Source organism: Sander lucioperca, chromosome 17 (assembly GCF_008315115.2).
Source record: "Sander lucioperca isolate FBNREF2018 chromosome 17, SLUC_FBN_1.2, whole genome shotgun sequence".
Lineage (NCBI taxonomy): Eukaryota > Metazoa > Chordata > Actinopteri > Perciformes > Percidae > Sander > Sander lucioperca.
The window spans coordinates 2666482-2678631 of record NC_050189.1 but is presented as its reverse complement, the minus strand read 5'-3'; the positions used below and the strand labels follow the sequence as shown (position 1 = coordinate 2678631).

General features: G+C 40.3%; 1 protein-coding gene across 2 annotated transcripts in view; it reads left to right on the top strand.

The window, feature by feature from the left end:
- rap1gds1 (RAP1, GTP-GDP dissociation stimulator 1) overlaps positions 1 to 12150 on the top strand; it is a 33546-nt gene that overhangs the window by 19133 nt on the left and 2263 nt on the right. For both annotated transcript variants that reach the window (XM_031314673.2, XM_031314674.2), the window contains 8 exons: positions 822 to 950; positions 1274 to 1399; positions 3682 to 3825; positions 5472 to 5603; positions 6028 to 6162; positions 7995 to 8120; positions 9996 to 10135; positions 11468 to 11594. In XM_031314673.2, the coding sequence (XP_031170533.1) occupies positions 822 to 950; positions 1274 to 1399; positions 3682 to 3825; positions 5472 to 5603; positions 6028 to 6162; positions 7995 to 8120; positions 9996 to 10135; positions 11468 to 11594 (1059 nt within the window). The remainder of the gene's footprint in view (positions 1 to 821; positions 951 to 1273; positions 1400 to 3681; positions 3826 to 5471; positions 5604 to 6027; positions 6163 to 7994; positions 8121 to 9995; positions 10136 to 11467; positions 11595 to 12150) is intronic.

Sequence of the window (12150 nt, the reverse complement as noted above, 5' to 3'; positions counted from 1 at the left end):
CGTAGCTTATTAGCTGCATGTCACCATTCACTTTAATTTAACCTCCTTAGTTGTTAGTATAAACTTCTCCACATAAGAGGAATGGTTAAGACCGAAGCCGATGGTACAAATACATCTTTTCAATGAATAAACTGTGAACTTATTGTCCGGCTTAACCGAGCTAAGCCAACAAATTTGCTTACTGACCGTTAACTCGCAGAGCTTTATTTTCCCTCTTCAATTACTTTTAATAAATTAAATGGGTTATACTGGTGAGCAAAATGCTCAGGGAAATTGAAAAAGCTCACCAGATTAATTTTGTTGTACCACTTTCTGGTGTGACCAGGCCTTAAGGCTGTAGCATTATTATTATTATTATTATTAATGTGTTAATTTATATTTTTCAATTTTAAGAGGAAGAATGAGTTATTCCTTTCAAAAGTGCCATAGTCTGCTTTAAGGTCCCATAATAACGAACTGTAACTGTAGTTACCTAGCACGCATGTCATAAAGACATGCTAGGTAACTACAGTTGAAAATTAGCCAGCTGGCTAACACTGGAACATATTACAGAAATGTTGATTGTGTGTTGTCCTAATAAAAAAAAAAGGTTAATTCTCAGTCTACTTTCAATGGAAGCGGGGCACAGTGTTTTAAGCTTACATGGGTACATGTTTTTGAAACTCATTTTCAAATAGTCACTGTTTATTTACGTATTGCAAATAGGCTTTCAAGCTAAAATCTAATGTCACACATTTTTCTCTTTAACTCCTAAGCTCTTTGTCATGTTCAGAACAGCAGATTGACTGCCTGTCTGTCTGCATTTTTTTTTTTTTTTGCAGATTCCTTACAAGCTCAGCTGATCAATATGGGTGTGATTCCCACTCTGGTGAAGCTGCTCGGCATCCATTCCCACAACACAGCCCTGACAGAAATGTGTCTAATTGCCTTCGGGAATTTGGCTGAGCTCGGTTAGTATACCTAAATACATGTTAGACAGAAGCTTGGAGGGGAAAGGTGAATTTCTGATGTGTATCCAAGTATCTCTTTTGTCTGTCTTTCAAAAATCCAAAACATAGTAACAATAAATTTGAAAATGACTGTGGCCCGAGTTTTGACTGCCTTTGAAAGCGGTTGATTAATTGTGTTTTCAGTTGGACATGGCGTGGCTCACAGTTCCTCCTGCAGGGCCTAGAAATGCCTTCATTACCTACATGGAATGCACATGTCCATATAGGGGAGAGGATTCCTTCTCAATCATGACATGTCTGTGATACTCCTGTGGTATTTTCAGAGTCCAGCAAAGAGCAGTTTGCCTCCACCAATATTGCTGAAGAGCTGGTGCGTCTTTTCCAGAAGCAGACAGAGCATGAGAAGAAGGAAATGATTTTTGAGGTTCTGGCTCCACTTGCAGAAAATGGTAATGTGATTTTTCTTTGTTCTTTTTTTGTATCACTATTAAGTTCTACAAAAAACATATCCACTGTATGGGAACTGTAGATATTTGAGCACAAAATAGTGAGAGACTGTAGATCAAAATCATTTCCACCTACTCTATAGTAAATTATCCTCTCAGTGTGAGTCATGCTTTCCAGGCAAATTGCACAGTCATGGCAGACAGCTCTGCTTTTGCTTAGCTGCTGTGTGTGTGTGTGTGTGTGTGTGTGTGTGTGTGTGTGTGTGAGTGTGTGTGTGTGAGTGTGAGCATCTAAGTCACCTCGGGTTGTTAGTCTCCAGGACAACGTCCTACTTAGGTCTACTCTAGAGAAACGTCGGCCTCTCTATCTCTTTTATTTGTCACACTGCGTCTTTTTTCATTACATTTCTACACAGTTGAACACTTGTGTGAAGAAGTCAGAGGTATTATGGTAAGACAGGGATCATTTACTGTGCAAACGTAATAATGACAAATGTTAAGATTGTTTTTTTTTTTTTTAGATTGGTGTCTGTTTAGTGCTTCATTTTGTTTTGTAATTTACTATATTGTCTATACATCAAAAGACACTTCAAATTAAAAGTTTCCTAAACACTCAATATAGGACTGTTACTTTGCTATCACCTAATCTGCAGATTATTCTTTTTCAATGAATCCTTTCATCTATAAAATATTTGAGAATAGTGACAAATTCCCGTTACAAGTTTTCCTGGGGATATGTTTAGTTGTGTCCTTTTGTCCGACAAACATTCCAGGCCCCAAAGATATTCAGTTTACTGTAAAATAAAACCAACAGACCAACAGACAATATTCACAAGGTGTTACCAATAAGTTTTTGCCGTTTTTTGGTTAAAAAAAAATGCCTTCAAATGATTAATTGATCATCAAAATTGTTGCAGACCAATTTGTGTCACTTGGTTAATAGACTTATTCTTTCAGCTCTTCACTTGTACTGTAAAATCTTACATAAATGTGTTAATATACCTAGATATTATCCATTCCATTTTCTATTGTAATTTGGCTCATTTAGACTGTAGATTATCCTACAGACCTCATGTTTTTGTTTCTTATACCAGGACAGTTTGTTTCTCCTTAAAAAAAACTATATAAATTCACCATTTCTTTACTTAAGTATTTTAGTATTACTAAAGTATTTGCAACAAATTGTACTTAAAGTATCATAAGTAAAAGTGCACATCATGCAGAATTGCTCTTGTCAGTATGATATTATATTATAGGATCATTATTATTGATGTATTAACATGTAATGCAGTTATGCACATTTTCAATGTGCGTATAACTAGATGAATTGATAGCTAGATGAAAACTTTAAAAAATTCCAAAAAATGCTAGAAGCAAAATGTGACAAAATGCAATGGAAATAGACTTTGTGAATAAATCGTGACGTGTATGACGCGTGAGACTTAAACCCTTTTGCCACCAAAATGACGTGTATATGCAGGTTTTTTTTTTTAACACGGGAAAACCCCTAAAAAATATGCCATCGACTCCTTTCCCATTGCCAGTAGTGTGTCACGTTGGACGACGCGAACGCTCTGGAGAACAGGTGTTCACTCTTCCTGCTCCAGCTTTCCCATACAGTACACACAAAACTGCAACCTCAGCTGTACATTCACTTGATATCTTCGCTACTAGGCTGAACTCTCATCAGCCCTGACCATTCTCTCTGCATTCACCGTCACTCTCTCACTCGCTCCACCACACACACACACACACACACACACACACACACACACACACACTACACACTACACAGGCTAATAGCTCTGCTTTTAGACCTGTGTGGGCAATGAGGAGAGGTTACCGCAAATCTGTACATGAAATAAACATAAATGCTATATTTCCATCCTGTTTTCCACATGGCTTTCCACTGTTTGAGGTTTGGCTTTTAATGACGTCATTTCATTGTTCCCTCTTCTTCTGCAATGGTTAATTAATTAATGGCACGTGACTGGAGAATGAGCTCCACCAACTACTTATCTGGATGCGTTACACTAATATTCGCATAATGGTCGTGGATGGAAAAAGCGCAGTGATTCCCATTTTCTGTTGCCGTTTGTTTTTTGTAGATTGTCAGGTTGGTACGCTGGGCAGTGATGAGTCCCATGTGTGCTAACTGCATTATATGATGCATATATGATGCATGTCATATGAAGCACCACTGCATTGCAGCAGCAGTGTCTGTGTTTCAGACTTTCTGTTCACTGAGGTCCGCTCTCAATGTCTCATCCTCCTTCCCCTGCCAGATTTGATAAAGCTCCAGCTGGTGGAGGCAGGCTTGGTGGAGTGTCTCCTGGACGTTGTGGCTCAGACTGTAGATGGAGAGAGGGAGGAGGACATCGCCCAGCTCAAGACGGCCTCAGACCTCATGGTTCTCCTGCTGCTGGGAGGTAAACACATGTTAACTCGTAAGAACTGGTTGTAGAATCACCAATTATACCACAAACTTGCTTTGGTGGATGTGTTCTGTCATAAAATATTCAATGGTAAAATAAGTTAGCTACATAACGTTAGGGTGGATGAGGTTTCAGAGCATTCGGTAGGCACAGACAGCCAAATGTAAACATGAAAAGAACCTTGTGTAACCGTAATTGGAAATGTACTTCAAACTGTTAGATTACTGTTGCAGCACAGATCCTGCAGCCAAATGTACATGGTCAGAATCAGAAAAGGATTTATTGCCAAGTAAGTAACACTTATAAGGAATTTGCCTAGGTGGTTGGTGCATACATACACATATTAAACATTAATATGAAATAAATAGCAACTACAGGTACAAATGTATACGAAATAGCTGTTCATCCTAAGAAAAAAAAGAGGCTGAATGGTTTAGTACAGAATGTGCTAAAAAAAAAAAGGTCATGATTTTGTGAATTATAACATACGCACATGTCCATAAAACTAAAAGCACACAGTCTTCTGTCCAGCACTGGTGTTGAGTATTAATAATTCAACCTTGATGTAATATATAATTGCAGTGAAATAGACCTGAACATGGTGTGTGATATATGGTGTGTCAGTGCCAGGTTTAGATGACATGCTATTTTCAGAGCTTTCCATAAGTGCCGGCTAGCAGCCAAAACAGCCCCCTACTCATTTAAGCTGCTTAAATATTATACTGTATACATTTTTCATTTTAATAAAATAGTTTTGATTCACAAGTTGTAATTCGCTATGTGTACATTTACAGTACGACCCCTAGCCTTCGCTTCAAAGCAATGCGAGCACGATGCTAGAGAAACGTACCTATCGGTATCAGTCCCTCATGCTCAGGGTTTCTCCAGCATAGAGGATTTTGGAGGAAAAGGAAAATCAAAAGCCCCAAAACATCCACATCCACAGCCGCTATACATGTACTGTATCTCACACATGTGAGCCAGCTAAACCGCATTGTCTTGATTGAACGCTCCATTGTGAAGCTAGCGCTAATGGGATCTCAATTTTACTGTCCAGCCCCGGGCTGTTAGCTGCCTCCGGCGTCTCCACGTAGAGAGAGGCTGCAGAGAAGCGGCTCTGAGCTGCGGAGGTGGTGTACTTATCTTATGTGGACAAGAAGCCACTATCATTTTGGGATACTCCCATATAAGCTGAACAATACTAATAATTTTAATTACAATGAAGGAATGTATCATTGACATAAATCGAGTTACTTCCCCAAACAAGACACAGAAGAGGAGGGAAGACTAAAGAATACATGTGTGTTGAATCAGCAGGGATAACATAAATACCTGCCACTAAGCCATAGAGAATGCCTCAGAGCCTTATTGCATTATATATATTTTTATATGTAAATAACCTTGTTTATTTTCTAAAGAGAGAGTGCATGTATGCTTCTAGTAATAATATACATTAACCATCATTGTGTGTCTTGATAAATCATACAATAAAGGTGTCAATAAATATATATAAAAATAAATAAATAAACAAGTTCAAATTATTCTTAATTACAAAAGTTCAGTCAGGAACAGGCTTGTGTTTTTGGTCAGTGAGGTATTGACAGCGTTGTGCAGTAACCTGTCTTCCTTGTGTTGTGTAGACGAGTCCATGCAGAAGCTGTTTGAGGGAGGAAAGGGCAGCGTCTTCCAGAGGGTCCTGTCCTGGATACCATCTCATAACCATCAGCTGCAGCTCGCTGGGGCGCTGGCCATTGCTAATTTTGCTCGCAACGGTAAGTTTAACTTCACATTGATGCAAGATTAAAGCTTTAGTGCGTTACTTTTTCATATTAATGAACATCTGTTACATTCAAGCCGTTGCCAAATGAGTTGCTACAAAGATAATTAAGACTATCAGCTCCACACAACTCTCTGGATTTCTCAGTATGACTATGTTTTGAAAATGGTGTTGTCCGGCGACTTTTGAACGCAGAAAGATAATGACCTCTTCTGAAGAGTCCATGTTTTTTTAATCCTCCGTGTCCTCCTTGGCTACTAGTAACTCGACGACTTACTGGGAACATATCTACCGTTGATATAATATTATGTTACAGCATTAATAACTCGTAACAGTAATTGAACCGTAGGACCCACTGGTCAGTATCTGACACAACATGAAGGGATCTGCTTTTGTTGCATTTATTTCTTAATGCGTAGATGGGAATTGCATCCACATGGTGGACACTGGGATTGTGCAGAAGCTTCTGGAGCTGTTGGATCGGCACGTCGAGGAAGGCAACGTCACCGTTCAACATGCAGCACTGAGCGCCCTGCGGAACCTGGCCATACCCGGTGAGCCGCTGCATCTCAGACACACACACACACACACACACACACACACACACACACTTTGCATCTGTGTCATCTAGAGGTCTTTAGAGGTCCATTTGGTTCCTAGTTACTAAGGTATGACTGGACCCAAGTCTGACTGGGTGGGTTAGTGTAACTTTGTACTTCAATGCACATAAATAGCTATTATTCTGACAGAGAGGAGGCGGTGGACTGGGAGCAGGTCTTACAGGTCTTATAATACATCCATGAAGGGGATTGGATGGCTAGCAGAAACAAAGCCCTTTCAGCAGAAATGGATAAAGAAAGGGTCTTTTGAATGGCGAGCTCTCCACAAGACTAAAGTTATTTACATGTGCTGTCGATGTGAACTGAGTTACCACCGGAGTAGTCCAGTCTCAAATACCACTTGAGCATTACAAACTTGAAGAAATATCCCTTTTAAAGTACATCTATAACAGATACAAAAATGTGTGATTATTTACGATTAAAAATTGAACTAGGAGGCAAGTTAACTATGACAATCATGCGATTAATCGGGATTAAAAAATGTAATCCATTGACAGCCCTAATATTTATAAAACATAATATAATATAGTATATTTGAGAGATATATATATATATATATATATATATATATATATATATATATATATATATATATATATATGCAGTTGCCATCTGCAAGTATTTGTATATGGTAAGATGATACTAGCCATGTTTAAGTGTTTAAAGTCAAATAAAATATATTTTTAGTTATACCAGTACATCTCATTTTATGGACAAAAGCAAGGTGAGAAACTTAAAAAATAGAAAAATAACATAAACATGAAACATTTCTTGAATTACTTTTATTGAGCCAAACCCGAGCTCCGGCCGACCGGCCAGAGCAAACATTCTCATTTCACAGCTGAACAGTACACTAAAACGTGTTTCTGAAAACATTTAAGAAGAGAAATAGGCAGTAACAGAATCTTGATTCATATTTGATCAGCGCTGCCTAGTTTTACAGTTTGACCGAAGTTCACGAGCGGTCATTGGCACTGCGTTAGAGACTCCTCGGCTCTGATTGGTTGTTTTCTTACACCATTAGGAGCACCAGGAGGAGGCAGAGGAACCTGATTATCTTTCTCATGTTGTGCTGTCAGGATAAAGTGACAGTTTGAGCAAATATCATATAAATGTGAAATAAAAGTTACTCACTGTAGCTTTCAATAGAAAATGACCAAATAGTCATAAAAGCAAACACAAAATCATATCATCTACAGTTCAGTCTTTGTTATGAAACAAGCAGTGGTCATAGTGAGTGAACATGTGATCTGAGATTCACATTGCAAAATGTGTTATGTATCTGTCAGTGTTCATCAGCTATGGCTGATATCTGTCAAGCTGAATGGACTCTGAGCAGATGTTATTCTGGTCCAAAGACTGAAATAGAACTCTTTCTGTACTATACATATACACTATATCCTGGAATGTAATTGTAAGACATATGATTTGAGCAACTACTGTAAGTAAAGCAAACTGTTGCTAAAAACAAAAGACACACTGCATTGACTTAGGTAATGTTACTGTTTACAAGCTGCTTTTTCTAGCTGTACCAGCATAATATGTTCCTATGGGAGCACGCTCAGGAACCATAACATAACTATCGTTCATTGCTGTTGGTGGCCGGCCGTGTAGCTAGCGCACCCGTACTCATTTTTAAAATCCTAACCTAACGTTAACCCTTTGCCCCCCGCTGTGAACACAATCCTAGAGGAAACACTGTATGATAATCAGAGTCTTTGCAGTGTTGCGTCTGTGTTTTCATGTACCTCATTTCCTCTCTCCAGTGGTAAACAAATCCAAGATGCTGTCAGCTGGAGTAGCAGACGTGGTGTTGAAGTTTTTGCAATCCGAGATGCCTCCAGTCCAGTTTAAACTCCTGGGGACGTTACGTATGCTCATCGATACACAAGGTAGAGATTTTTATCAGTTATTTTATGTTTGCACCAAATCCATGAACATTATCACAGCAAATATATCCACTCTGACAACCCGTTATAGACTGTTTCTAAATTCTGATTCTAAATTCTAAGGTGTATCTTCTCAAAACGTGGTCAGTATCATCAGTTGATTACGTTCTTTTTCCCTCAGCTCTGTTTTAGCTTTGGTATGATAATCAACATATTCATGAAGACACACACATATGGTAACTGCTGCTTAAGTCTTGACACTGGACAGATCGTTTAATATAAAGAAAGTCGCCGATGAGCGTGAAATAAAAATGTGGTAAAAAAAAAAAAAAATCCTCAAAACTACTTGAGTTTTTTCAAAAAATATAACTGATCAAAAAGAAAAAGAGTCATCCGGTTGAATGGCACCGGCACGCCAGGATCCAGGAAGTCTTGGCGAAAGGACTCCACAGCTCCTGACATCCTGCTGGAAACCAACGCAGACACGGAGGTCACCCTGCTCAACGTCACATGTCTGCACACTGGCAGCAGGGAAGATGTAGTTGGTGTTGAGTTCCTCCACGCTTGCCTTGGTGCCTCCTCTCATATAGAGATGGAGATGGTCGCAGTTATCGTAGCCATAGGTCGTAGATGATGGCCATCTTCTCCTTTTCCTCTGTTTACTCTGATGTTTACATTTGAAAACCTTGACCGGCCAGGCCAGCAGAGTCAGCAGGAGACTGGTGGTATTTTCCTATCTTAATGAGCGACTCGTAGTCATGAGATGGCGGCAGAGATGGTCTTGCTAGCTTGAGCTCATCTTCTCCACCTTCTCTTCTGTGTTTACTCTGATGTTTACATTTGGAAACTTGACCGGCCAGCTGGCTAGCTAGCCAGGGTCGGCTGGAGACTGGCAAGTGGATTTTCCGATCCCGATGAGGGACTCCTAGCCACATGCCATCACCGTCCAATGTCAACCACAAAAAGCACAACTAATATTTGTAAAATAGACAATTCAGAATACATTTGCAGAGCTGACGGAGAGGTGGCTGGAGAGTTACCGCGCCTTCAGAGAATGAACCCTGAAATGCAGTTAGATATATTTGGGAAAAGTCTCGCATTTCTAGACCTTCCTGTACGCAGAATTACAGATCCCACTATGGCCACGCCAAGACCCGCCCTACAAAGCAGCTCGATTGGTTGGGGTTAGGCATTTGACCTCGATTGGTTAAGGTTAGGGTTAGGGGATTGGTCAGGGGATAGAACCTGTACATGTAAGCATGGACGCCTGGCCAATAGTAGTGTGTGAATGCTATTGAAGGGCGGGTCGTGGCGTGGCCATAGTGGGATTTGTAATATCGCTTCCTGTACAGTGCTGCGGAGGAGGGTCTGGCTAGTCCACACAGCATTCTGGGATGGAAAGAAAAACTTGCTCTGGTTTATTGGCATTTCTTTAAACCAATCACAATCGTCTTGGGCGGCGCTAAGCTCCAGACACAATGACGGTACCTCTGCTAAATAGCCTCAGGAAGGAACTTGTTTTGGTGGAACGTGTACGTTCAAAAGTAGTTTTAGTCGTACAACAGAAAACTCAGATTGACAGATAGTCTAGCTAGCTGTCTGGATTTACCCTGCAGAGATCTGAGGAGCAGTTAAACATAGTCCTCACAAATCCAGCTGAGATCAGAACGCCAACACAGAGACAGAGGAAGGTGACGGACATCCGGCTGAAAAAAGGGACGTCTGGCGGAATTTCTGGCAGCGCCTGAACAATCCCGGAAATGAAACATCGTCGATATAGACAGATTTGGGTACAAATAATCAAGAAAAAGGATTATTTTACTGGACTTTGGCAACACCAGAATAAATGAGAGTAATCGTGTGTGTCTGTCGTTTCAGCTGAAGCCGCAGACCAGCTGGGAACCAATGGGAAACTGGTGGAGAGGCTAGTGGAGTGGTGTGAAGCCAAAGATCACGCAGGGGTGATGGGAGAGTCCAACAGGCTCCTGTCGGCCCTCATTCGACACAGCAAGTCCAAGGTCAGAGCCAGTACTCTCCAGGTCTTTAGTAAGCTACGTGTTCATCATTCCTGGACTCTTTAGACCACAGGGATCAAACTGTTGGGGGGGAGGTGTGGGGGCACTTTGGCCACCCACCATCACAGTCAGCAGTTGCAGCTGCTTTAAAAACCTTTGCAACGGATTGCCACAATTTACTTCAAAATTCCTACTACTTGGAATCATAACTCAGTCACATCTGAAAACACAGATATGATATGCATATTTTTGGATTCAGTGTGACTTTCCAAGGATATCCTTATCTCAGATGTCCACCACAGATAAAGTTTCATGAATTCTTATCCTCCTTATAGCTCGAGAACTTGCCTGAGAATCCTCATGTTTTAAAGTGTTCTCTACATCCATGGGTGCACTGCACACAGGAGCTGCAGTGGCTAATTCAGCATACTTTACTGCTGCCAGTTTGTCAGAATGTGATCCAATATAGGTTTAGCCCACAGCTAACTAGCTCACTCAGGGCAACATTATATTTCCTGTTTACATCCCCCAAGCCCCCAAATTATTCCAAAACTTAGAGTATGCTTATCCCCCATTTAAAAACTAAGAATAGTAGGAGTGACATAATGCCTATAAATGTTTAGTTTATTTTGACAGCATTAAGGCTCAGTGTTTTTTATATTCCTGGAGCACTGCCACGTTTTTTAATCCATTCATATGGATAAAAAAAATCATCACATTGGCCCTGTGATAAAACCCTGTGAAGACAGACAAAAATGTCAACAATTTAAAATTGTCGGGGTGTCTTTGAGAGAGAGAGTGGGGGAGGGGGGCAGAGCGGGGAGGTGCAGTTGTCTCCATTTTGTCTAAAGGGGGTCCACAGTGCCAGACTTTGAAAGCCCCTGGTCAGACTGGAGTTTTCCCTTTGGATGGGCTCCTCTGTGAGAACATTAGGCACAATGTCCCATCATAGACAAACTGAACTTCAGGAAACACTGGCCATTATGAATTTAAAAAACTCTTATGTGACCTCTGCTGAGCAGCCACAAGTGGCAACTATGTGACATTAGTAAATGCTAAAATGCAGTGTAGCAGAAGCACAAATAAAGAGGAGTCTAAAATCAGTTGGCTGACATGAGCCACCATAAGCTACTGGAGTAGCCAAACCTCTGAGTGTATTGAATTGAGAAACTGTGCATTTTTATTGTTTATTAATACAATGTTTGTTGTGTTATTTCATGTTCCGAAGGTGACACAGTCTGGCTTTAACAAATGATAGTGTCAGGAACATCGTGGTGCTGAAAGATTCTGAACGTACATCTCAGGGTTGGTTTATTCGAGGGATTTCTTTTTCAGGAAGTCGTCAGATCTGTCATCCAGGGAGGAGGAGTCAAGCACTTAGTCACCATGGCAACTAGTGAGCATATGATTATGCAGAATGAAGCACTGGTGGCTTTGGGTCTCATAGCAGCGCTGGATTTGGGTAAGAGGAAAAATAAATCCATCAAAATGTAGTTATTGTTTAGTCGTGTTTACAGTTAACACGTCTGCAAAATTGAAGATGGTCATAGGTTTGCCTTTTTGTTGACGTTACTGCAATCAGTTGATATGACATTTTTAAATATAAAAACTCCATAATCTTATACACACTTTACTCTGCTTTCAAGCCATAATTTGCCACACCGCCTTTATTAGCACACAGCGGATTGGAGTAGATCTTGAAATTAGCACCCCTTTGTGCTAAATCGAGAATCTATTTTCATCCGAGAATCTATTTTGAATCGAATCGTGACCCACAGGATCTGTAGAATCTCTTCACACCGCCATAAATTTGTGTGGCTTTAATCATGTGAGTTTGTTCTATTGAGATCATCTGTGTTTGATCCCGTTTATTGCGCTACCCGCCGGTGTAGAGCTGTAGGTACCAACAGCATTTCTTTCCGTCATCAATATGGCCGAAATAACTTTGCCGCTTTGTAGCTGTTTTGGAAGTCCCAGAGACATCTGAAAATCAAACGTCGTCATTTCTGGATTCATAA